Source organism: Pinus tabuliformis, chromosome 1_1 (assembly GCF_031772625.1).
Source record: "Pinus tabuliformis cultivar Carrire ecotype Pingquan chromosome 1_1, CPIR1, whole genome shotgun sequence".
Classification (NCBI taxonomy): domain Eukaryota; kingdom Viridiplantae; phylum Streptophyta; class Pinopsida; order Pinales; family Pinaceae; genus Pinus; species Pinus tabuliformis.
In genome coordinates this window covers 803,432,776-803,460,160 of record NC_142297.1, presented here as the reverse complement: position 1 = coordinate 803,460,160, position 27,385 = coordinate 803,432,776, and the positions used below count along the sequence as shown (strand labels likewise).

General features: G+C 41.0%; 2 protein-coding genes across 3 annotated transcripts; both read left to right on the top strand.

The window, feature by feature from the left end:
• The first annotated feature begins 870 nt into the window (after window positions 1-870).
• On the top strand, window positions 871-4,579 carry LOC149216448 (disease resistance protein Roq1-like). Of its 2 annotated transcripts, XR_016250552.1 has the most exons (4): window positions 871-2,035; window positions 2,157-2,480; window positions 2,567-4,319; window positions 4,419-4,579. XR_016250552.1 is itself a non-coding variant. In XM_089391203.1 (3 exons), exons 1-3 carry the CDS (start codon window positions 989-991, stop codon window positions 3,212-3,214), a joined length of 2,019 nt encoding a protein of 672 aa, XP_089247329.1. In that variant the 5' UTR covers window positions 871-988; the 3' UTR covers window positions 3,215-4,579. The 2 variants fall into 2 exon arrangements, 1 of the variants encoding a protein (XP_089247329.1); XM_089391203.1 differs by having other exon boundaries at window positions 2,567-4,579.
• Window positions 4,580-8,646: 4,067 nt separating this feature from the next.
• Window positions 8,647-9,435, top strand: LOC149216447 (uncharacterized). Its single transcript, XM_089389965.1, has one exon. It carries the CDS (start codon window positions 8,647-8,649, stop codon window positions 9,433-9,435), a length of 789 nt encoding a protein of 262 aa, XP_089246091.1.
• Window positions 9,436-27,385: the final 17,950 nt, after the last annotated feature.

The window sequence follows — 27,385 nt, the reverse complement described above, 5'->3', positions numbered from 1 at the left end:
AATGTGTAGAGCTTCCGTTTGGATGATACGGAAACAAACATTTTATTCCTCTCCCTTGCAATTTCACCCTTCTGTGTTGATACTTGCACATCATCATATTTTGTTATTTCTATGTATCTAAATTCCTTGTTATTTCTATGTATCTAAATTCCAATTCAAATGGTAGATTCCTCTAGTTCTTTGGAGCAGTTTTCTCAACAATTCACATATATTAGTGTTCATTATAAACAGAAATCAACGTTGTTGAAGTATTTTCTCTTGCCAGAGTTTAGGAGAGTCCATTTTACTCAAAAACTAATGGAAAAACGAGTTACAGTTATTCTACTTCAAAATTTTAAATATTAATGGTACTAAATTCATTTCCGAATCCAGATAAAATTAAATGGTAGCCTCTTTAAACACCGCAACACCTTTTCCTCGGAGAAAAAATAGGTAAACAGCAGAAACGCGGAACGCAGAGGGACATCAACATCACATCACATGCGCATCTTGGCGACATCAACATCACATCATATTCGCGCATTTCTTCAAGGGAGTTGTCTATAATGCGACTTTTTGGAGATTTCGGTGATGGAATCTGACGGAAGAAATTGAGATTAAATCATGATTTGTTGGAGTTAAAATGGTTTTTTAACTGCATATTTGGATTCAACACCCTGAAAAACCCCTGGAACGGTTTGATTGTGCAGAAACTAGCTATCAAACTTGGGATTCCAATAAATTGCTGCGCGATTTTCACCGAAAAAACCTCCGAGAAAAACTTTCAAAAAAGCGCGTGGAGGTTTCCTATCTGAAGTATTTTATGTACACCCAACCCTTCGGCTCCCACGCAATTTCACTCTTCTATCTCCGTGCCTGCACATCATCGTGTCCTTTCTTTCTTTCGTGCACTTGGGTGCTTTTCTCAGTCGTTATTTCACCTCTCTCTCAATTAATTTCCAGGGGCGAATTAGAGCTCTTGCATAAGGTTGTGCAAAGCGTTGTGGAAATGGTTCCAAAACCACCCTTGTTTGTGGCAAACCATGCAACCGGTCTCCAACAAAAAGTAGAAGAGTTTGAACGGCTTGTGCAGAAGGACGAGCAGGCATGCAAGGTTGTGGGGATTGTGGGATCTGGAGGAGTTGGAAAAACCACAGTGGCCAAGCAATTCTTCAATGCTAACAGATCAATTTACAAGGGATCGTCGTCTTTTCTGTTCGATGTGGCGAAAAACGCTTTACCATCTTTACAGAGGAAACTTATTAAGGATCTTAAAGGTATAGATATCGAAATTCAGAATTCCGTCGAAGGGTTGGGAGAACTTGAGAGGAACCTGTCCAATTGTAAATCTATCATAGTATTAGATGATATAGAAAATGTTGATCAACTGGATTCTTTCTTGCCAATAAAGAATGTACTTCACCACGAAAGCTTGCTTTTAGTTACAACTCGGGACAAGCAGGTCCTTAGAAATGCAGACATCGAAGAGTCCTTCATTTATCACCTAAAGGAACTTAATACAAAAGACTCCCAAGAGCTTTTCTGCTTTCATGCCTTTTCAGAGCCACATCCACCGCCAGAATTTAATGATGTTGTAGATGGCTTTTTAAAGACCTGCGGTGGATTGCCACTATCTCTGAAAGTGCTTGGGGCTTCGCTACGTGGGAAAAATAGCATATCTGACTGGCAAGAGCTATTGAATGGACTTGGCTTACTTCATCAAGATATAGAGAAGAATCTCAGAGTTAGTTATGATTCGCTCAATGAACAGGAGAAGCAAATATTTTTGGATATTGCCTGTTTTGGCAGAGGAGAAGAGAGAGATAAGTGGATTAAAGTTTGGAGTGGCTCAGGTTGGCCAGGTTCGGTGCGTTTTCAAACTCTACAGGACAAGTGTCTTGTAGAGTTGGAGTACAGAGGAAGAGAAAAAATTATAAGAATGCATGATCTTCTCGTACTCATGGGAAGAAATATCGCCCAACAAAGATCATTGCCGATCCGTATATGGTGCGGCACGTTCAGAAGAATTTTCGAGCTCTTGGAGGAATCCTTATATGTAAGTGCTTCAATCCTGTAATCGTTATATGTTTCCGTGTAAACAACTTTCAATATTGTTTATTCAGTGACTGTGCGGTGTACCATGTGATGAATCGTTATTGATTTTAAATAACTAACAGGAAACAATAGAAGTGCGCGGAATTAGAATGGCCCCTCCGTCCACTATCGCTAGAGATACTGATCACGCTGAGGAATGGCTAAAATTAGAAGAGCTACTAAACAGAGAGGAGAGGTTCCGAATCAAGAAGTTGCAAATTCTTGAGGGTGAAGGCGATTTTGTAGAAAGAATGTTGAAGCTGAAGATACTCTCAAGCAACCTCCTATCGCTCCGCTGGAATGACTGTCGCTGCTCATGCCTGCCTTCTTTTTCAATGAATGATTTAAGAGTTTTAGAAGTGAACGGGAGGGAATTGGAAAGATTGTGGCCGGAAGACGAATATCGGGTACGTAGACGTAGATGCTGTAATTTGCAAGTGAGAATCATTGTTATTTGATCAGTTTTTTAGTTATTGAAACGTGAACATTGCAGGCACCTCAGCAGTTGCTGCAGTTGAATATTGATGCTCTACTGTTAGAGTTTCCAAAATCATTAGGGAAGCTGCGGCATCTCGAAAAGATTGTACTGAAAAGTGCTCGTCTAACGAGGATGCCAGATCCGTTGTGGGATTTGAGAGATCTCCAACACATCGCTTTGGTTGGCTGTGAAAATTTGGAGATACTTCCGGATTCTTTGGGGAATCTGACAAATCTCCGATACTTGAATCTTAGTTTGTGCAAAAGTTTGAGGGTGCTTCCAGATTCAATGGAGAAATTGAAAAAACTCAAATTCATCAATCTAGACTCGTGCAAAAAATTGGAGAAGCTTCCACATTCCTTGCTGAAAATCCGAGATATCCGTTGCACCCCAGCCATCAAATACGAGTATCACGACGGGATGGACATTGACCTCAGTGGGTTCCCTTGTTTGAAGATGCTTCCTTCTTTATTAATGTATTGGAAATGGATCGAGACCCTCAGCCTTAATGGTTGCGAAAGTTTAAAGAGTCTTCCAGATTTTTTAGGAGAGTTAATATATCTCCGTTATATCAATCTGAGAATGTGCAAAAGTTTGGAGATGCTTCCGGAGTCTTTTGGGAAGTTGGAAAATCTCAGAAGCATCTGTGATGTGAAAGTTTAAAGAGGCTTCCAGATTGTTTGGGGAAGTTGACATCTCTACAATTTATCGATCTGGCACTGTGCAAAAGTTTGGAGATGCTTCCGGACTCTTTTGAGAATTTGAAATACCTCCGTGGCATCAACCTCAGTGGATGTGAAAGTTTAAAGAGGCTTCCAAATTTATGGGCAAATCCACAACTTCGACATCTGCATTTGAAGGGTTGCTCCAGTTTGACCATGTTCACTAAAACACTTGGAAATCTCTCTCCGGTTGAATGCTTAGATCTATCAGGTTGTCCCCAGGTGGAATTATTGCCGCCGGAAGTTGGACATCTACCGTATCTGGAAAAATTAAATTTGTTCGATACAAACTTAAAAGAGTTCGCTTTTGATGTTGTGTCTTTCAAAAAGTGGGAAGTCCTCATATTAGGAAGCCCTCTGTTGGAAGTGTTGCCAGCTTCACTTGGTTACCTCACGAAATTAAAGCAATTGTGGCTCCATGGATGCGTGCAACTACAATGTTTGCCGGATTCAATTGAACTGTTGACTGAGTTGACAGAGTTGAATATAAGGAAATGTGGAATCCAATGCTTACCACCAGGTATCATGAAGATGAACGTTAGCATTACACAGGTGTCCTTTAAGGGAACTGCCATTTGGAAAGATTGAAGGAGAAAAAGGAATGCTTGGGCTCAATGTTTTGCAGCTGAGCGGCATAGAAATATGTGAGGTATCCTTTCCTGAAGGTGTTTGTCCAAACCTTGAACATCTATCCATCACTTTCTGTAATGGCCTGGTAGAAGTGAGAGCATTGCCGACAACATTGATATCTCTATCTCTAGATTTAAAGGGGTGTCGTGCATTGATGAAAACAGGAGGGTTTTGTGGTCTTGCAAAGCTCACAACACTGAACTTGAGTGGGTGTGATAACCTACAAACGGATGCTCTGCCAGGGCTTCAAGCCTTAATTTCTTCAAATTGCACATTATTAAACACTCAACTTGACACTTCCGACGGCAACGAGGAGGATGCTTTGTCGGAGGTGTTTTGCGACGATCTTCAAATTGCACATTATTAAACACTCAACTTGACACTTCGACGGCAAGGAGGAGGATGCTTTGTTGGAGGTGTTTTGCGACTATCTTTAAGTAATTTTATTAGAGCTTAGAGGTTAAATCAATATTACTTGCAATAGTAACCAGAGTGGTAACAGTGCTTTGTTGGAGGTGTTTTGCGACTATATTTACTTTCAATCAGAGTGGTAACAGTGCAGACACGACTCTTTTTAATGAGTGTGTTCATTGACTATTTTAAAGCATTCGGTCTTTTATGGACTGTAATTCAAACGGAGTGCGAACTGCCAATCTGTTACATGGGCTGAATTTTTGCTGGCTGAATTTGATGCATATAAAAATGAAAATGATTTTGAATTAGAGTTGTTTTGACAACAATTTTGCTTTTTTAATAATGCAGCTAAATGTTCCAAGTACTTTTAAACCTGTCAAAAGCATGTGTTGCAAAACGTTATACGTTTGCTAAGACCTGCTATAGAATATGTTTCTCAGATGGACAAACGAATTATCTCCAATATTTCATTTAACAAGTTTTACCAAACACAACAAAAATTCTATAGTTCATTTTTATAGATATGTATATTTTGAAATAGGTTTTTTACAATTTAATTTAATTTTATGCAAATAATAAATATTTAATTTCACAAATTTTATTTTTCACAATTTTTTTTTTGAAATAATTATAAATAAATGAAGAAGATTTATTTCAAAATTAATTATGTTTTTTTTTTTTCCCAATTTAATCAAACAATATATTATATATGAAATATTTTGATTATAAAATGGGTTATGATTTTTTAGACATGTGCTATTGATAAGTCAAAGTATTGGTTTATGATATTGTAATAAAGATTATTTACAAAATAAAAATCTCCCTACCAAAATGGGGTGAATCTCCATGGTTAAGGAATCTTGTTTTATATATATATATAATTATTACATATAATGATATTTTAAAGTAAAGTTATAATTTAGTTCATTGTTATGATTATTTTTAATCTTGTAATATGAGATGTATCATAAGTGTGTGTTTTTTTGCCTATCATAAAATGATGGTTATAGGCTTTTCCCAAGGATTTAATTTATATAGCTATGTTAGTAATACAAATAAATATGGATTATAATTTTTTGTAATATTTATAAATATGTTTATAATTAAATACAAAATTATTTAAAATAGATGAGTATATATTTTGTCATTTATATTGGTATATTATGAGTGAAAAATTAGAGAAATTTCATATTTTAGTAGGCCCCAATTTTGAGATTTGGGATCCAAAATCTTCCAATGTCAGTTTTCATCATCAAACTACACCAACCCCTCAATGTAGTTCTACGAACCAAGAACTTTCCAACACTATGAAAATCACCTCAATCGGAGTTCATATGTGACATGTATGCCTCAATGTGGTTCTATGAACCAAGAACTTTCCAATGCTATGAAAATCACCTCAACCAGAGTTCATATGTGACATGTATGCCTCTTGCAACGCTGTGAAAATCACCTCAATCAGAGTTCATATGTGACATGTATGCCTCTTGCAAGTTAAGTACCCTCTTGACCATCATTACTAAGTGGATGTCTTGTCAACCCTCATTACTTGCATGTGTGGGGCTAGTCACACATAGAATTTTAAGAAGAATCTATAGGGTCCAAAATTCTAACATCAATTTAAGGTTGAAGCATGTAAAAATTCTAATCCTAATCCTAAATGCCTACCATACTATGTTAATTATTGAGTTGTTAGGAAGATATTTGAGTGCATAACATAGGAGTGATATTTAGGCCCCAATATCAAAAGAAACCCCATAATAAGTGCACATTTCTTTGTACCTCCATTTCATAATTAAAGAAAAGAGATTATAGCATAAACCTCACCATCTAGTTGAATTTTCTCTTATATCACAACTTCTATTGATTTGTGTGAATGGTGTATTCATTTACTTGTTTTTTCATTTTCAAATTTCAATTATTTTCATAAATATAAGCACTCTGCTAATAATAATAAATCTAAAATCTAAATAAATAAATCACATAATAACATTTTTCAAAATATTATAATTACAACACGGAAACAAAACAATGAAATACTAACCTTAAAAAAAATCATAAAAATAATAACCCAGATATATATATATATATATATATATATATATATATATATATATATATATATCAAAATTTCGTTTTAATAAATAAATCTCAAAAACAACTTGCTTAATTTTACTTAAATACTTCTTAAAAAAATATCCCCAAAATCTAGAGTTTTTTTTGCTTTCTATACAATTCCTGGTTCTTCTACTTAGAGTGGAGATTAAAACAAAGATATCCACTGACACCCACTTAATTAATTATTTGCGAAAGCGCCTCAAAAAAATGTAAATGTATTGTTAAATGATAATCTCCCTAGAGTTTAATGTTTAAACATGTTATAAGTGTATTTATGTTGGTCAACTACAACATAAAGGGTGAACGCTCTGTAACGCTTTGCAACCAAACCCTAGAAGCAGCGCTCAGTGAACACCCTCGGGGGGGGATCGACCCCCGCAGCCTTCGGCCCCTTCGTTTTCAGCAGCCTCCCTCTAGAGCCCACCTTTACCTCATCCGCCTCCCGATCCAGGGACAGAGGCAAAGCGCCGGCGGCAACCTATGCCTCGACAGCCATGGACCTGCGGCTGAGAAAAACTTCCCAAACCAAAACAGAGCAACTGGATCATCCCCCTGCAAACCGATATTGAAGGAAACTCCCTCATTAATCATCGAAGACCCATGGATTGAAGAATATAGAGATCACATGAGAAAACATGCCCTAATCTGTCACTTCATGGTAGTAAGACTCAATGAAAAATCCCTCTGCTGGTGGATAAACCAGAAATGGAAGCCCAAAGGGAACTATGAACTACAGTTAGGAGCAAGGAATTTTTTCACAGTCATCTTCACCCACAGGGAAGACAGAGATCGCACCTTCGAAGGAGGCCCATACTTCTACAACTCGACAAGACTCTACATAATGTACTGGAAGCCAAACTTTGTTCCAAAGCAAGAAGACTTCACAAAAGTTCCAGTCTGGCTCAGGCTATACTCCCTGCTGGTGGATTATTGGAATGAGCGGATCCTGGAAGCCATCAGGAACAAGCTGGGTATATTCATCAAAACTTCAGACCTCACATCTCAAGGTAAATACATTGCCTACGCTAGAATCTTTGTTTATATGGATGTCTCAGGACCTCTCCCAGGTTATATTGCTCTAATCCACAAAGGTATTCAATGGAAGCAGGCCATCGAATATGAAAATATTCCTTTTAGATGTAGGAAATGCTGACAACATGGACATCTTAGTCATGGGTGCCCCCTAAATCAACCCCCATCTCAACCCTAAACAGACAAAGCGGACAACCCATCCCCAGATTTCATCCCTGTTACCAGGAAGAGCAAAAAGCAGAAAGGGAAAAATCCTCTAAAAAACCCCCCAACCCAATCCTCACCCATCAAAATAGCTTTGAAGTTCTAAGCAACCAGGATCCTTTCGAAAACCCTCCGAAATCCCAAGCCCCCCCGGCTCAAGATCCACCTGGGCAGCCTCAACTATCCAACCCTTCAACCACCTCCATCCCTGGCTCGGACCAACCCCAAACCAAGGAGCAGCTTCAAGTCCCGCAACCCAACTCAGACCACAGCGATACAAGCTTCGCTCCTCGGCATACCCCTCCTTGCAAAAAACATCAGCCAAATCAGTTTCCCTCAACCGCTCCTACCAATCCTCTGGAGAAATTCTGGGGGACCTGGATCTCTAGGAGGTCAACGAACAATGGTCCAAACAGGGTGTGAATGCCATTCCCCAGGAACACTTGGAGAAAATCGAAATGGCATACTTGCAGTTAGAATATCTGAATCAGGATGCAACTAAAAAAAATGGGGAGAAAGCTGCCAAACAGGCATCCAAGCAAACCTAGACCTGGACCAATACAAGACGAAAGGTCTAAGAAGAAAACGAGGCAGAAAATTGACAAAGCAACAAATACAAGAACTCGATAGGCGCCTAATAAATGAAGGAAAGATGAGGGCTCTGGTCCTAGCCACACCGAAGATTTCTTAATGAAGATAACTACATGGAACATCAGAGGGCTAAATGGCACCTCCAAAAGACGAATCCTTAAAAACCGTATTTTCATGCAATCACCAGACCTAATCTTACTACAAGAATCCAAATGCTCAGCCAATGGCATAAAAACACTCAAGAAACTATTTGCAAAAGGCTTTCAATGCACAAGCGCAATAGCCATTGGGCAAGCAGGAGGGCTCCTAATATTTTGGAACAAAAGAAAGTTCTTTTTGCAGAATTCTCTGTCCACTAAGCATTCACTATCAGTGATATTCAACATGCCAGACTCACAAAAAACGATATGCATCACCAATGTGTATGGGCCGCAGCGAATTCAGGAGAAGTTCAAGATGCTAGAAGACTTGAACGAAATCAGACATCACCATGGTGCCAACCACTGTATCCTAGGTGGAGATTTCAACATTATCACCAACCTAGCAGAGAAGAAAGGGGGCCTAAGAAGATTAGATAAAGATGCGGAAGCTTTCAGCACCTTCATAGCAGAATCTAAACTCATTGATGTTCCCACAGTCAATGGTCTACACACATGGAACAATAAGCAAGGGGGAAATAGACAGGTTGCATCAAGGCTTGATAGGTTCCTCATATCGGAATCCATCGTGCTCCAGAATCTAGACATGGAAGCCAACATCCTGCCCATTGGGGGATCAGATCACTGGCTAGTACAGTTGCACTTCACCAATATGATCAAGCCCCAAAACCGACCTTTCAGGTTCGAAAGATTCTGGATAGACCACCCAACCTTCACGCAGAATATACAAAGTTGGTGGACCCAAACCTCTGTAAAGAGTGACAACATTATGTACATATTTCAGCAAAAGCTCAAAAGCATTAAAACAAAGCTTAAATGCTGGAACAAGAACACATTTGGTAACATTTTTCAAGCCAAAAAAGAGCTCGAGGAAAAAATGGCAGGCCTCCAACAATCAATGATCAAGGACGGGCCTAACGAGGATAGGCTAGCTCAGGAATCAAACCTCCAAAAGCAATGGGAAGACAAGTTAAGACAAGAAGAGCTGCTATGGAAACAAAAATCGCGGGTGTAGTGGCTAAAGCATGGGGAACGAAACACAAGCTTCTTCCATAAATCAACCATTCAGCACAGAGCCAACAATCGTATTCTATCTCTCAAAAAAGATGATGGTGCCAAAGTCTCAACCAGAGAGCAAATAGGATCAAAACTAAATCTATACTTTCAGTCACTACTCTCTGAGCCCAATCAAGATAGAACCCAAGCTATCAACAAAATCACTAGTGCTATTCCCCCTTTAGTAACGAAGGAGCAAAACTCCCTTCTCTTAAGAGAATTCATTGAGTAGGAGATCGAAGATGTCGTCTTCACCATGGCCTCTGAGAAAGCCCCTGGACCAAAAGACTTCACAATCGAATTCTTCAAAGCCTGCTGGCACATAATCAAAGCAGACCTTTTCAATCTGATTAAGAACTTCCACAGAACCAAGAGAGTGCTGCCAGCCATCAATTCTACCTTCCTCACCCTCATCCCCAAATCTGATCATGTTGATTCCCTCAACAAATTCAGACCTATAGCACTTTGCAGCGTCATCTATAAAATCCTCTCAAAATTGATGGCCAACAGACTTAAACCCATCCTTCCCTCAATCATTTCTCACGAACAGTCTGCATATGTTGAAGGAAGACAGATAACCGACAGCATCATTCTCAATCAAGAGGTGCTGCATTCTATAAAAACTCAAAAAATCCTGGGCATGCTCATTCAACTTGACCTCTCCAAGGCCTTTGACAAAATCAGTTGGACATATATCAGAGAAATCCTTAAGGCTTTCAGCTTTAGTCAGATTTGGATAAAATGGATAATGGATATGGTCTCAGGAGCATTCTTCTCAATCATGTTGAATGGAGGCCCCCTACAACCATTTCGCCCATCCAGAGGCATATAACAAGGGGATCCTTTGTCACCTTTTCTCTTTGTCATCATGGTAGAAGGCCTCGGAAGATCCCTATCCCAAGCGGTCCAAATGAATCAGCTCAAAGGCATCAAAGCCACGCATAAGGGACCTACAGTAACGCATCATCAATTTGTCGACGATACAATGCTTATGGGAGCCCCCACACTGAAGGAAGCCCTAACCTTCAACAAGGTGTTGAGTACCTTCACAGAAGCCTCAAGTATGGAGATCAATCTAGCTAAATCCAAATTATTTTTCTTCAACACTTCTATTCCTGTGCAAAGAAATCTCAGCAAAATTCTCAAGATCCATAGGAACTCCCTTCCAACCAAATACCTCGGCATACCACTTTCAGAATACGCCCCCAAAGATGTAAATTGGGAAGATCTCCTCAACAAAATGAAATCTAGATTAAGCAGCTGGACTCATCGAGCCCTAAACATGGCTAGTAGACTGGTACTGGTCAAATTAGTGCTTCAAACAATGCCAGCCTATATGCTCTCAGCCCTTGCCGCGCCCAAATCAATCTACAAATCCATTCGGAACATCCAGCGGTCCTTCCTCTGGAATGGAGATTCAAAGAAGCGCAAATGGGCCCTCCTCAAGTGGACAGACATATGCAAACCAAAGCTGGCAGGAGGTTTGGGCCTAAGAGATCCTGAAATCCTAAGCAAGGCTATTGCAGCAAAAATATGGTGGAGATGGGTGGAGAATCCTAATTCCCTTTGGGGCACCTTGTGGAAAGTAAAGTACACAAATCAAATACAGGAAAAAGAACTCATCAGCCTCATAGGCAATACTCAAGGCTCTCCCCTCTGGAACAAAGTATGGGAAAATCGACACCTTGTTTAGCAGCACTGCTTCTGGGAAGTGCACCAAGGCAACATTGCCCTATTTTGGGAGGATGTGATGAGCCCCAAAAATGGATAATTATTTGGGCTCATTCAACCTCCTAATTCGACTTAATCCACCATTCTCATTAGTTTATTGCATGTTTTTTATTATATTTATGTGAATAGAGTGAATTGGGTTAGTCATTATGCCAACAAGTCTAATGGGTGCTTTGTGTAGCCTTTTTGGTCAATTTGGAGACAAAATTGAAGGCTTTAATGAGCACTTGGCAGCCAAATTCGTGGGAGAACAAGGGAGAGGATTTGTAGGAAGGTGTCCCCTTCATTTATGGGCCCTTACCTTGAATTCTCCACCATCAGCTCGAAGTTCAAGGGCCACCAAATCAATTATCCAAGGGCAGCCAAGCAAGTCAAGTAGGACTGTTGTTAACTACAAGCCTTGGGCAGCCGAGTCCCTAAAGTTTAGGAGGACTGTTGGGGTCCTCAATTTGTATAAATAAGAGGGCTTAGGGCCTCATTTGGGTTAGTCAGTAGTTAGTCACTTTATAGTCATTTTGTATTCATTTTGTAGTTATTTTGTAGTTCGATTTTTAGGTAGTAGATTAGCTTTGCTTTCAGCACATTTTCAAGTTCTCCTTGTGGACAGTTTTTGGAATGTAACATTTCTTTTGATCAATAAAGATGAATCCAGCTTTGCACCAGCTCTAAATCTCTCTTAGGAGGTTGTAGCTATTGGGGTTGGGCCCATCTCAAGTTCCCAGTACCTCCTTTGTTTACTTTCATGTGTCTTTGCTGCATTCTTAGAATAAAATCTGCTATTTAGATTTAAATCTTGTTTTGTTATTTATGTTGTTTTTGATGAGTAAAATAACTTTTCATGCTCAGATTTAGTTGATAGGTTGTTAAAAGAAAAAGCTTCAAGAAAAGGGCCATCAGACATCTGTGGTTTCACCTCTCCCTCAGTGGGATCAAGAGCTGTGACTAGGATGACTTTGCTGCCCACAAAAACACTGATTTTGCTTTGCCATGCAATCACTAGTGTTTGATCTTCATGTGTAGAAGTTGGTTACAAGTTCAGACTTTCGTTTGCTTAGTTGCATGAGTTAAAATACATGGTTTGATTGCAGGTCACACTTCTGTTCATTCTCTTTACTGACAGCTAGAAAATTAGGTCAACATAACTAGGTCTTTGAATTTACAAGTCTTTGTTGGTTCAGATTGGAAAAATGACTTGCAGAGCACCTGTACCACTCCTTCATCTGCTTATTCTCCATCGGCACCATCCACTCCACCCTCTACATAGATTCCTTACCTCATGTTTGCCACATTTGCTCACATAACCCTAGTTTTTGTACATCATTGTTTCAGCCTTCTTTGAGCCAACTTAGCTATCCACACCTTCTCACCACTCCATCCACCAATCCTTGGGCCACTTCAGACCCCTATCCTACCTCCATATCCATTCGTGCATCTTCCCTCACTCCATCCATTCTCCAAAATCCTCTTTTCGGAACATCCTGTAGAAAAATTACAGAACATCCTGTAGAAATTCCTGAACATCCTGTAGAACCCCTGCAGACTTCCTGTAGAAGCTCACAAATGAGGTTTCTTGACAGCCAAACTTTGTGAAACTCTCAGGAAGGGTGCTAGGGACCCCTTAGGACCTCTTATAACCTTCCCAACCTCCTGCAAGCATTTTCTCCCACCGATCCACCTCTGCACAGTCAAAAACAGTGAAAGCACATGCATGGTAAATCTTACAACTTAATCAAAAATACAAAAATATGTTTTCTTCATATATAAGTAGTTTAGACACATGTATTTTACCTTCCTAGAAGTAATGGCATCTCTGTCAGTAGTTTGCATGCTCTCCTTTGCGTCAGTAGGACTAGCTGGTAGAATTAGGGTTTGCTAGGGTTTGCGTTTCTTTTTGGCTTTCAGTTTCTTTCCGCAAGTAGATTAGCTTCCTTTGAGTTAGCTTCCATCAATCAGTTAAAAAGATTCTTCTAAGATCTCATAGAAGTTGGCTTAAGCTCCTAGGGACTTGTGCCAGCTGACCAAGTGACAGCTGCGGCAAGAGCTAGTACTTGTGCATACGGCACCGTCGCTTCCAAGTTTGTTACGAACTACCGGGTTGATAAAATTAAAGAAGGGAGTTCCAGGAGTTGCAGCATTATTGCTGCAATACTGGAGCCCACCATCTTTTTGGCGCCGTTGCCGGGGAAGCGTCAGAGTATTGGTGATCGCTGCTTTCCTTCTATTTTCCACTACAACCTTCTGCTAAGTAGTTTATTTCATTTCCATTCTGCAATTTCATTTCCGCAAAAGTAGATTAGACATTTCCTGCTTTCATTTCATTTCAGCAAGCGTAGATTAGATATTTCCCGCTTTCATAGATTAGCATTTCAATTCCGCAATTTCATTTCTGCAAGCGTAGATTAGCATTTCAATTCCGCAAGTGTAGCCTAGCATTTCATTCCTGCAATTTCATTTTAGCAAAATAGATTAGTCCTTTCCTGCTTTCATTTCAATTCCACATTTTCATTTTAGCAAGATAGTTAGTTGCAGTTCAATCTATTTCAGTTTTGCAGGTAGAAGTAGAAAAAAGCAAAAATCAACCAAAAAGATTTCATTTCATGCCTTGTAGGAGTAGAGATAAGTTAGAAAAATGATTTCACAACGCCCCCACTACTTCACACAACCAACATTCTCTCTTCTTCGATGGCTGTGATTAAAGAACCCTTAGGTGGACAACAAGACACATTTTAAGAACCTCAAGGGAATAAGAAGAAGAAACCATTCCTCTGGAGCAAATGGCTACAAGCAGAAATGTTGGGAGTAGCACCTTGTCCAAAGATGAATTTGAAGATCAGATGGAAGATTTTAAGAGTGATATGAGGAAGTTTCTTGCCATGCAATTGGATACCCTGTGGATCCAAAAGAAGCAAGAGGAAGCCAAGAGGGATTTGGCCATCTTTTGTCCCAAGTGCACTAGAAAACATCCTAGGGACGAATGTCCAATGCACTCCCTCGAAGTGTGTTTCATCTGTGAAGAATACCATCCTACGAATCAGTGCCCTTCCTTGCCTGGAATCAAAGCTGCATATCAGAGGGCAAAAGGAGCCACTGAATCACTCTATTATATAAACCAAAGGAGGCCACATGAACCTAGATCTTATCAGCAGGAACTGCAAGGGACATCCGAGACCTATTATGACCCCTATCAAGCCACTTTCATGCCTTCTTGGGGTCCTCCTGCTCATCCTTCCTGGTTCACACCTCCTCCTTGTTCCTTCATAGATCCATATTATGCCCAACCAGCTGCTCATTCATTTCACTCTTGTTCTCAGCCACAGCCTCAGTGGAATGCACCTCATCAGGGGTGGAGGCCCCAATACAACACTCCTCCCGCTTCTTTTCCTCCACCACCTGCTCGTCCACAACCATCGCCTCCTGCTCCACCAAGGCAACCCCAAATGCCTGCCCAACCACAACCCCATCCACATCCATCTCAAATATACACCCCCACTCAACTACCCATACCACCATTTCCAAACCCGCACATTGGAATAGCTCAACCTAATTGCAAAGCTGAGGCACAACATGTCCAAATGACTCCTCTTGAGCTTAATGATCTTCACCATAGCTCAGGAAAAGCATTGCAAAAAAGAGATTATCTTGAAAGCATTGAAGGACCACATCCAACAAAAGAAGATTCAAAAGAGGAGATCAAAGAACCATGGGTTGTGCTTGATGAAGAGAAGACATCAGAATCAGATATCGAGAGAGCTTGCTCATGGTTACCATCAAATCCTCCATGTATTCAAGAGAAAGATCAACAAAAAGAGGAAGATGAGAAAGTCATGGTAGAAGGTGACATGAAGAATGATCCAGATCAGCAAAAGGACCAAGGATATCAGAGCTATATTGAGATATGGTTTCAGACGGTCACTGTTGCAGCGGTACTATCTTCCTCAGCTATGTTTGATCCCTTCAAAGTCAGATCATTTGGTCTCTGAAATCCGGATACATGTTAAAGCATGCATTTCGAGCCTTCACATCGTCTTGTCTCTAATCTCGATGTGCACATGGCTCCATTGGAAGTATTCTTATACTTGAAAATGATTTTGTTTTTCAAGTAGGGTAGGGTAGAAAAAAGGAAAAAAGAAAAAAAAATGAAAATAAGAAGAAAAATAAAAATCTAAGGTGAAAACCTCCTTGGAGGCGCCTTAGATTGGCTCATTGATTGAAAACCTCCATGAGGCAGTCAATGGGTTGGAAAAAAAGAGAAAAGAGAATAAGATCTCTGGGTGAAAACCTCCCTTAGAGGTGCCCAGGGCAAGCAATTAGGGTGAAAACCTCCATGAGGCGCCCTAGTTGTTTTTCAAAAAAAAAAGGAGAAAAAGAGAAATAAAAATAAACCTAATTTCCATTGGATAATTGCAGGTTGCAAGAAGGACATTGCAGGTCAGGAGGATCACTCAAAACAAAGACAAAGGAATTTTTGTGCCTTCTACAGGAAGTTCTGTATTTCTACAGGAAACATCCTGTAGAACCTTCAAGGGAACCAAATTCAATTTTAAAAGGGAATCTGATGGTGGGAATCTGTTGGTTAGGCCTGCAAGCACCGCACCCTTTTCCATCATTTTTTTCGCCTCATTTTGCTTCTTTTATGAAAACCGTGTTTTCTACAGGAACTTCCTGTAGAAATTCCAAGAAGTTAAAAATTGGATTGCAAAAAAAGTAGTTTAGCGGACATGGTAGCTTCCTCAAGGGTTCAAAAGTCCTCCTGCACTTTTCAAACTCCTCCTCCATCATCTCCATGCCTGCATCACAGCCCAAACTCATTCTTTTTCACCACGCAAAAACTTGCAGAATGCTTTGAAGAAAAAATACATAGAACAGAATTTGTTTTTTCCCTAACTCGAAAACCATGCATCCATTGGAAAAACCGTTTTATGGGGAATTGTACAAGGGTGATGGCAACATGCCTGAGTAGTTTCAGCCAATTCCGGTGCACGGTTTCCAAGAAATCAGCCTCCATCACCTTCAGCCATTTTTGCATTTTCTCCATATCCGTGCATCCATTTCAAAACCTGTTTCATGGGGAGATGCATATGGGTGATAGTAACCTACCCAAGTAGTTTCAGCCAATTCTGATGCACGGTTTCTGAGAAATTGATCTCTAAAATCTTCAGCCATTTTCCATTTTTCTCGAAATCTGTGCATCCATTGATCACAATTTTGCTATGGGAGGTGCATCATGATGATAGGAACATGCTCAGCAAGTTTCTGATCGATCCGATCTATCGTTCGGGAGCAATGGCGAAAACAAATTTTGGTCCTGTGAAAATTCAGCAGCAACAGCTTGAGAGTGCAGATCTGAACGTAGAAACGAACTCTTGCAGCCTAGATCCGGCCAAAGGATACCTGCACAAGAAAAATAACCACACATTAGAAAACAAAAGCTTATAACATAAAGGATCCAGACATGCAACCATAGAAACCAGTGCATGCAGCAAATCACAGGCCACAACACCTCACAACAACCATTCGACTTGCAAGTATGTGTCTAAACCAGCTCCTCTATTTGCATCAATATGATTCGAAAAGTGCATAACAAATGAAGTGGTGGGATTAAGCCGATAGTTCCTTGTCCAATTCTCTAGCAATCAGCCAGGAATCATGCAGCATACGTGTTAGACAACTCACGTGAAAAAAAAAAAAAAAAAAAAAAAAAAAAAAAAAAAAAAAAACAGACAATGGTAGAGGCTTTAACTCCAGTGCAACTGATTAACGAGAGGAGGACATGTAGCTCATCACAGCACTGTCGTCTGCATGTGGCCACATACACCTGGCCACCTCACTCCTTCACCACAAACCACACAACAATTAAAGAAGGCTCAACTGAAACTCACCAACTGCTATTCATCTGCACTTGCCACATCCTCAACTGAAGTATGCACAAAGCGATTAACTAGTCATCCTCCACTAGTTTCTCTACCTATCTTCAAGATTCTATTGTGTATCAGGGTCGCTCAGAGGCACAGGGGCACTCTACAGGCATTTCTACAGGAAAGTATAGCAAAGCCTTCCAGAGCAGAAACGCTCGAGTGTTTCTTCATCAAATTTGGAGCCTGAAGAGAGATATGTAGCACAAGGGAAGAATATTTTGCAGGCTCATCATTTATTAGATGGACTAACAGAGGTATTGGGAGAGAATGATGAACTTCAAACACTCAAAGATGGGCTATTTGGAGATGTGTTAAGGTCCACACAGGAGGCCATCATTCTTCCACCATGGATTGTTCTTGCAGTACGGCCAAGGCCTGGTGTGTGGGATTATGTCCGTGTCAATGTTGATGAACTTGCTGTTAAACAGCTTTCTGTGTCTGAATATTTGGAATTCAAGGAGCACCTTGTGGATGAAAGTGTCAAGGATAAATATGCATCGAAGCTAGACCTTGAGCCCTTCAATTAATCTTTTCCTTACCCAACATGGCCATCTTCCATTGGTAGTGGAGTTCAATTTCTCAATCAACATTTGTCCTCAATATTATTCCATGATAGAGAAAGCATGCAGCCCTTGCTAGATTTCCTTCGAGCACACAGCTAAAGAGGCTAGAAGCTGATGCTGAATGAGAGAATACAAAGTTTGTCCAAGCTACGCTCAGTCTTGGTAAAGGCAGAGGAATATCTTAAAAAGTTCCCCAAGAATACACCACATACAGAGTTTGAATACAAATTACAAGAAATGGGATTGGAAAAAGGATGGGGAGACAATGCAGAACATGTCTTGGATATGATTCATTTGCTCTTGGAGACTCTGCAGGCCCCTGATCCATCAACTTTAGAAACATTTCTAGGAAGGATTCCTATGGTCTTTAATGTTGTGATTCTTTCACCTTAGGGTTATTTTGGCCAAGCAAATGTTTTAGGAATGCCAGATACTGGTGGACAGGTTGTGTATATACTTGATCAAGTTCGTGCATTGGAGAATGAAATGTTGCTGAGAACAAAACATCAAGGATTGGACATCAAACCTGAAATTATTGTGGTGACTCGGTTGATTCCTGAGGCCTATGGTACAACATGCAATCAACGAATTGAAAAAACTACATGAAAAGGAAGAGGAAAAGCAAGAAAGAAAAAGAAGGAAGAAACGGAGAGGAAAAAAAAACAAGTTTAATCCCTGGAAATTGTTGCAGGTTGCAGGAACACCATGCGGAAAGGGGGCCTCCAAACAGAAGCAGAAGGGTCCCTACCAAGTTCCCAGGCATCCTCACATCCATCCCCTCCATGAACACTCATTTTATCAGGGTTCGGACACAATCTATTCATGGTTCAACCTTCTACAGGAAGATACAGGACTTTCTACTGGAAGTTCTGTATTTCCACCAGAAACATCCTGTAGAGCGTTTGGGGAGGCCAAAATCGATTATGGAGAGGGATTTGAAGCTTGAAGTATGTTGAGGAGGCATGCAACCACTCTTTTCTTCCATCCTCCACTGGTTTCACCTCCTTTCACCACCATTGCCGCCATCTGATTGAATATACTTGCACAATCATACCAAAGCTGAGAATTCTCTAGGAAAAGGAGCAGGCAGTGAGAAGAAGCAAGGAGAAAAGCATGGTTTCATGATCGAGAAGAGGACATCACTTCAGAAACTTGGCATGATAGGGAGGCCACCAGGGCCATCAAAGATGAGGAGATAGATTAGTTGCTCAAAGGATGAGCAACACTTTTAGTAGGGGGTGATGATGAGCCCCAAAAATGGATAATTATTTGGGCTCATTCAACCTCCTAATTCGACTTAATCCACCATTCTCGTTATTTTATTGCATGTTTTTGATTATATTTATGCGAATAGAATGAATTGGGTTAGTCATTATGCAAACAAGTCTAATGGGTGCTTTGTGTAGCCTTTTTGGTCAATTTGGAGACAAAATTGAAAGTTTTAATGAGCACTTGGCAGCCAAATTCGTGGGAGAAAAAGGGAGAGGATTTGTAGGAAGGTGTCCCCTTCATTTATGGGCCCTTACCTTGAATTCTCCACCATCAGCTCGGAGTTCAAGGGCCACCAAATCAATTATCCAAGGGCAGCCAAGCAAGTCAAGTAGGACTGCTGTTAACTACAAGTCTTGGGCAGCCGAGTCCCTAAAGTTTAGGAGGACTGTTGGGGTCCTCAATTTGTATAAATAAGAGGGCTTAGGGCCTCATTTGGGTTAGTCAGTAGTTATTCACTTTATAGTCATTTTGTAAATATTTTGTAGTTCGATTTTTAGGCAGTAGATTAGCTTTGCTTTCAGCACATTTTCAAGTTCTCCTTGTGGACAATTTTTGGAATGTAACATTTCTTTTGATCAATAAAGATGAATCCAGCTTTGCACCAGCTCTAAATCTCTCTTAGGAGGCTGTATATCTTTGGGTTGGGCCCATCTCAAGTGCCCAGTACCTCCTTTGTTTACTTTCATGTGTCTTTGCTGCATTCTTAGAATAAAATCTGCTATTTAGATTTAAATCTTGTTTTGTTATTTAGGTTGTTTTTGATGAGTAAAATAGCTTTTCATGCTCAGATTTAGTTGATAGGTTGTTAACAGAAAAAGCTTCAAGAAAAGGGCCATCAAACATCTGTGGTTTCACCTCTCCCTCAGTGGGATCAGGAGCTGTGACTAGGATGACTTTGCTGCCCACAAAAACACTAATTTTGCTTTGCCATGCAATCACTAGTGTTTGATCTTCATGTGTAGAAGTTGGTTACAAGTTCAGACTTTCGTATGCTTAGTTGCATGAGTTAAAATACATGGTTTGATTGCAGGTCACACTTCTGTTCATTCTCTTTAGTGACAACTAGAAAATTAGGTCAACGTAACTAGGTCTTTAAATTTACAAGTCTTTGTTGGTTCAGATTGGAAAAACGACTTGCAGAGCACCTGTACCACTCCTTCATCTGCTTATTCTCCATCAACACCATCCACTCCACCCTCTACTTAGAATCCTTACCTCACGTTTTCCACATTTGCTCACATAACCCTAGTTTTTGTACATCATTGTTTCAGCCTTCTTTGAGCCAACTTAGCTATCCACACCTTCTCACCACTCCATCCACCAATCCTTGGGCCACTTCAGACCCCTATCCTACCTCCATATCCATTCATGCATCTTCCCTCACTCCATCCATTCTCCAAAATCCTCTTTTCGAAACATCCTGTAGAAAAATTACAAAACATCCAGTAGAAATTCCTGAACATCCTGTAGAACCCCTGCAGACTTCCTGTAGAAGCTCACAAATGAGGTTTCTTGACAGTCAAACTTTGTGAAACTCTCAGGAAGGGTGCCAGGGACCCCTTAGTGTTATAGACAATTTTGTGCCTCACAGCAACAAGCATGAATTGTCAATAATCCAAGGGATCCAAAGTTCCCTAAACATGATGTTCCTACCCCTAGAGGAACAAGGTCAGCAAACCAACAGCTCTCAGATCAGTTCTCCACCTGAAAACACTCAAAAACAAGCAATCCTGAAATCAAAGCAGGTGCTCCACTGGGTTTCTGCGCTGAAACACAACTGCTCCATGGTGTACCTGCGTTGCAAAGCAGGCAGAACAAAGCCCACCTGCGTTGGGCGAGTTTGGACATGTGGCAGAGTGAGTCATAGCTTTGGAATCTTCCAAAATTGACACTTGGATCAGGTATTTCGCCTTGTGATGAGTCAGAGGCTTTGTTTCTCCAAGTGGAAGCAAGGTTCACCAAGTGGACTCAAGAACTGAAGATTAACTGAAGAGAGAGAGGACACAAGGCAGCTACACATCAGTTGCAAGCTGACTCATCCTTTCTCAATTCATCTATATATTGAGCTCTCTCCTATGAGCTCAGGAGGCTGGAATTTTGTGCAAAGTAATGCTATGCTGTTGGTTTCATTCTTGAGTTATTGGGTGATTGTTTGAGAGAGGTGAAGAAGAGCAAGTCTTTCTGCTGGGAGGTGTTGCTGGGTTGGAGCCTGCAATGGTTGTAATCCTCTCAGAACCTTTATTTCTTCATTAATAAAAGCTATTGAGGTTCTTCTATGTGCTTTTGTTCAATTATATATTGTGATGATTGCATGTTTGGTTTACACTAATCCATGAACCAGTTATGATTGCATGCCTCTTGTAGTTTCCTTCTTTGTCATTGTGCAGGATCTCATTGTAGCTGGGCGAGCAGAAGGACAAAGAGCTAGGAGCAAGCGGCCAAAGAGGAGAGTTTGGATTCGACATTAAGCGCAAGGCAATGGTTAGTGCTTCCTCCATCCTCTTTTGCTTTCATAAAGAAGAAAACCTTCAGTAGTTTTCTTTACAGTTGTTGCTAAGGAACTGTCACCCTTAGAGTGGGTTAGGGTCATCCGAGTCGGATACTTTTCCCTACAACAAACTGGCGACTCCACTGGGGATCGTATCCGTTTGATTGTGTTTGTAGTATCTTTGCTATTCATTTCCTGAACCAAAGAGTACCGAATTGAAAAGCTTTTGACTATATCAAAAGCGAAGTAGAGGGGCAGCTACTCTTGCTCATTTTCTGAGCAGATTCATGATTTGAAGAGCTGATCTACAAGGATCCTTGTAAGCTCTTAGTGATAGCTTTGCACCTTCTAAATCATCCCTTTGAGTATGCTTGACTGAATGCTTCTGATTTGAGCAAAAACCGTGCATTTTTGAGAAAATTATGACCCGGAGACTGTGAAAACGCAATTCTCGTTTTCCAAAGCAGGTAGTACACAGGCTACCTGCTTTGCAACGCAGGTCCTGAACTGACTACCTGCGCTGAGAGCCAGTTTGACTGTGCAGAGCCTGCGTTGACCCAAATTTGCTTAGTGCATTTGGGGTTTCCTCTTTTCTCTTGCCTGTTTTCACTTAGTTTTGCTGCTAAGTGTCAGTCTTGTACCTGTTTTGAAACCAATATTACTTGCCATTATTCTGCCTCTGTTATATAACGAAATTGTGCTTGTTCTTTGTATTTCTTGCTCAGTTACAATTTCCCATAACGAAAAGTAAACTAGTCATGCTTTTGGCCTCTTAGATCTGAACCTGTGTTAGGCGTTTTGCTGGTCTAAAGAGTTAGCTTGTTTGCTGTCCATAGCTGATTAGTCATTTTACTTTCGTTAGTGTGGTTTGATTTCATGTATTTCCAGTGATTAAGCAAGTGAATCTTAAGGTGTCTTTTGATTTTGGACAAGCTTGTTTACTTTCGCTTCAAATCGAAATCAAAGTTATACAACCACTTTCTTTTTGTAATCCATCCACATTAAGAAAGGGAAAAGAAAATACATGCATTGTGCATTTTGCATTTGAAAAAGTTTGCATGATGATTTAGGAGAAAGTGCATTAGTTTGTGCTGTATGAACTGTGTGAAAAGAATTTGTTTTTTTTTTCTCCCTCAGTAGTTAAGATTTTCATCAGTCAAAAGATTTGAAAAAGCTTGCTTCTCATCTTAGACTGCATTTAGGAATTTGTCATATACATCTCGTGGTGAACCTTGAAAGGCAAACTTTAAAAAGATCAACTTAAAATATACCGAATGAACCTAACAACGCATTTGAAACATAACGCAAACATCTAGAGGTCTAGGTAGATACGTGTTCCGGCGTCGTTAAACATAGTGACTGTCGATCTCTACGAAGGTGGGTGATTCCTCCTGAGAGTCGGTGGCACTAATACGGACTTGTGCTCCCACGTACCGTCGCGTATATATTGGGAGACCCCTATAGGCAATTATCCTTTATCCATAGGAAGCCGTGTCGACCGCCCTACTGATCGCGATGCAGTGAACACAGCATTCACGAAGATCGACTACCCGTACCGTAAAACGTATTCTGTGGTTTCGCGAAAAGTTTGGCACACCCTCTGCCTAGATCTCCAGAGCAGTTTCTTTTGGCTCTTTTCAAACTCTATAATTGAAAAGGTCCAACCGAGCATTTGTCACTTCGGGCTCGTTAATACATCGAAGGCAACTAGAGTCATCTTTAGCTTTTTCTCGACTCTTAAAACATGAAAAAGCAAAGTTATGTTTAAAAGCGTCTAATAAAATTCATTCAAATCGGAAACACAAATTTCCCCCTTTATATTTTAGTTGATCGAGTAATCCGCAATCGTGGAAGAAAGTCAATTGAATATCCGTCGTTCTCGGAGGCTTGCGAGTCAACCGTCTTTGTCTCCGGAATCGAAAACAATCCGGACAAAGCAAGCTCGTCGAACCAGTTCAAAATCTCCTTTAAAAGTTAGGACAAGCGTTCCAACAACATCTGAGATTCTGGTCACTCCAAACATTTCCGAAAACCCTGCCTCTATAGAAGAAGTTCAATCGCCACAGAGGGACAGTAATACTGATCCTAGTCTGGGGGCAAATACTTGTATGACTGAACCAGTTCCATCTGTAACCGGTCCAGAGAGTTTTGTTCCTCAAACATCCGTCGCGGTCGATACAACCCCTTCTTCGGCACCGGAAATCTTTTACGGACCTGACGGTCTCCCTCTTCCACCTGGCCTGATTGCGATAGAGGAAATTATAGAAGAACCGCAAGTATCCACTCCAAGGCAGTTTGGAGTAGGGGTCGCTCTATTTCCTGCTACAACAGAAGTTTGTCCATCACCAGTGGAAGTTCCTGTAGAATCACTAGGTGATCAATTGGATAGACTAAAAATGACTGAACAACCGTCGACATCTAGGACTGTGTCGAATGACACAGCGACGGCAGAATTACCTGCTGCAAATCCACCAATGTTCGCCGGCATACCATCTGTCCCAACTAGCTCGCAGTCGCTAGAAGGAGTCCAGCAAGAGACTATCTCGACAGTATGGTCTGTTCCTGTTTGTTCCGGAGTAATGTCTGGTAACTCTCATGGTGAGGCTCATCAAATTGACCCTTTTGGGAATCTAATTAGGCCATCCAGTCCTCCAAGGCAGGCAGTTGCCTTGAGTTCTGGGTTGCTACCGTATGGGGGGCAGTACCCATACGGGAGCTCTCAACCTTATTCAAGTTATGGCGGAATTGCAACGAGTAGTTGGGTACCTGTGCTATCCCAGCCACCGAGAGTTGTATATTCTATGCAACAGTGTGTACCTGTGACAAACATCCCAACTACACCGGCTATTGTGACCGTGTCGCAAGTTCAAACAATGCCTGTTGTGTGTCAACCTCGGATTGCTCAGGTTCTCATGCAACAGCCACTTGACCCTGCAACCCAACCACAATCACCTACTGGTGGGACAACACAAGTACAGTTGGGTACAACTGCCCCACATCTTGGTCCAATGGTTAGTGTAGCGCAACAACCCATGGTGTCGCAACCGTGGATAATGCAATACCAACAGCCGCAATTCCGACAAGTGTACCAAGGTTCTGAACAGCGAATATTTGCGAATACTGGACAACCATATATTCAAAATGGTCAAAATCAACCACTTTATAGTGGTCAAGTCCATCAACCGTATTCATCATACCAACATCAACTCCATTATGCTGGTATGCAAAGACCGACTGTTCAGGCGATTCCATCGTATCCTGGTTACGCTTCACCTAACTTGAACCAGCAGTTACCATTCGTGGCAACTTTAGACTTGCCTGATTTACATCGGTTAACAAACGATCCAATTGCTTACGCCCCTTGGTGGCCAGTGATTCCGCACAAACTTCCATCCGACATTCCTAAATTCAATGGAAATCCAGGTGAAGACCCGTCGAATCATGTGATGACTTTTCATCTATGGTGTTCGTCGAACACTTTGAATGATGATTCGATAAGGCTTCGCCTCTTTCAGAGGACATTGACAGGTCCAGCGGCAAAATGGTATATAGAATTGCCTAGAGCTTCGTTCGACAATTTTGGCTCCCTTGCCACAACATTCTTGACCCACTTTCAATTACCAATAAGGTATGAAACAAGAACAGAGATATTGACTAACTTCAAACAGACAACCGCAACTCATATATCAGATCATATACATGAGTGGCGACGTCGGCGAAGAATGGTTAAAACATACGTTCCTGATCAGCTTTTAGCTGAGTGGTTTATAAAGTCATTACTTCCGGCTATAACGGAAGATGTAGCAAAGGGAGGAGTCGTAACAGAAGAGCAAGTTATCGCTCGTGCACAATACTTGGATTTAGTATATACTCAGTCCGGCACGCTCTATGACAAAATACCAGACGCCCCTAGACCAGAGTTTTCAATCCCTCCTCCTCCTAAATCAAACAGTGACTCTCATGTCGGCGATGGCGTGATTGGCACGGCAAACACGAATCCGAAAAGGACCAATCAAAAGAAGGCCCGTAAGGATTCGAATCAAAATGCGCATGAAGAAATTCTTGCTTCGGAAGTAAATGTCGTATCGACAGATAGAGGCAAAGAAACCAATCAACCAGGAAGCAAGAAGAATCAAAACAAAGGGAGGAAGAATAAACAAGGTGGGTCATCCCCTAAGAAAAATTCTTCAAACCCTCCTCGAGATAGGAAACCACCTTATGGGTGTCAGATATGTGATGAGGATCACTGGACGAGAGAATGTCCATACAAAGCTGATCTAAAAAGATTCTTAAAGAGTTCGCAAACTCCAGCTGTGTTAACTGATCCGTTTCCCGATCGAGGAAAAAATCTGGTTGGTAGTGGAAATGCTTCACCGTCGCAAGTGCTTATGTTATCGATATCGAAGCAACAGAATGATGCTTTGATTTCGACAAGGAACAAAGATTACGGGAATCCACAGGTGTCGAACGATAAAGGTAAAGATCAACCTAGCAGTTCGACAACAACTTCAGCAGATTGTACCCCCCATCACACATGAATTAACAATAAAACCGCCAAAGGGAGTAGTACACAAGTCAACATTTAATCCTCGTGCCAGAGCAGCACAGCATTATAATATAGTGGAAGATTTGGCGCAATCGCCGTCTGCTATGTCGACTCTTGAAGTACTACAAAATTGCCCATCCTAAAGGCAGGCATTGTTATCAGCAATTGGTGGAGTGGATCCTAAAGATTCCAATCTTGTATCCTTTGATCATAAAGGATATGATCCTCGGTTACCAACTCAACTAGCTTTCCTCGTCCAAGTGAAAGCCCTCAACAAAACTGTTCATCGAACAATTATTGATGAGGGGGCATCGACATGTATTATGCCGATGAGTTGCTGGAAAACTTTAGGATCTCCAACCTTGTTGCGATCATCGACAACATTAAAAGCATTCGACGGAAGGACATATACCCCTTACGGTATCCTTAGTAACTTGAAAGTTGAACTAGGTGGCAAAACAGTAGAAATAGATGTTGAAGTCATCGATGGCAATCTTGACTATAACATCCTACTGGGAAGACCATGGATTTATGCCATGGAAGCTGTTGTGTCGACCTATTTTAGGAAAATCGCATTCCCCTTTCAAGGAGGGATTACGATCATTGACCAACAAAATTTCCTCCCTAATGGTTCACAAGTTACAGGAAGCGTTCCTCTGATCCATGGAAACGACCATTCGTTTCAGAATATCGGAGTAGGCCTACTAAAAGATCCTACATTAATGGGAACTTTCACCCTTCCACCAACGTTCATTGTGGGAGGAGTGGCGATAGTAGGAACCTGCAATATGATATCTTCCGCACAAAAGATGTCAGAAAACGATATCAGCATGGATCATGCAAAGGTCTTGTCCCCAAGCCCAATGGAAGTATTGTAGCAATCAATCTTCTTGGCCTGGGGGGCAACCCCAAATCAACGCTCATCAAGCGTTTGGATAGATAGGTCTAGAGAATATGGCACCCCCTTAAGTCCTTGGTCGCGAGTGCATGGAACCGACAAAGGAGTAGTCCAATCAATGGTAATTGACGGGGCACCATGGAATGATTCCCATCATCGTTCCCTTCTCCCGGGTTGTGGGGAAGATACTCAAAATAACCTTTATCATCCTTCAGTTTTCGATTTTCTATCGAGTACTGTAAATATAGTGGGCCATGAGGATAGTTCTTTTACTATGTCAACCTCATTAAAAAATGAAACGATCCCCTTTCCAGATCTCAATGGTAAACCTTCATTCCAACCAACAAAGTTGAATGCAAGGAAGCTTGGGGGGCATGCACCTCGATTTGTGTTATTATGCTGGGGGCATGCAAACATATCATCGAGCAGTTTTAGCAATGTTCATGCTCGTTAAAAAATAAACGCAAGAATCGAGCAGTTTTAGCAATGTTCATGC

Bases quoted from the DNA above. Each gene is read 5' to 3' on its own strand.
- LOC149216448 (XM_089391203.1), top strand. From the start codon at position 989: ATGGTTCCAAAACCACCCTTGTTTGTGGCAAACCATGCAACCGGTCTC. The intron at 2,036-2,156 runs GTAAGTGCTTCA...AATAACTAACAG, and splicing joins TCTTGGAGGAATCCTTATAT to GAAACAATAGAAGTGCGCGG. The intron at 2,481-2,566 runs GTACGTAGACGT...TGAACATTGCAG, and splicing joins GGCCGGAAGACGAATATCGG to GCACCTCAGCAGTTGCTGCA.
- LOC149216447 (XM_089389965.1), top strand. From the start codon at position 8,647: ATGCCAGACTCACAAAAAACGATATGCATCACCAATGTGTATGGGCCG.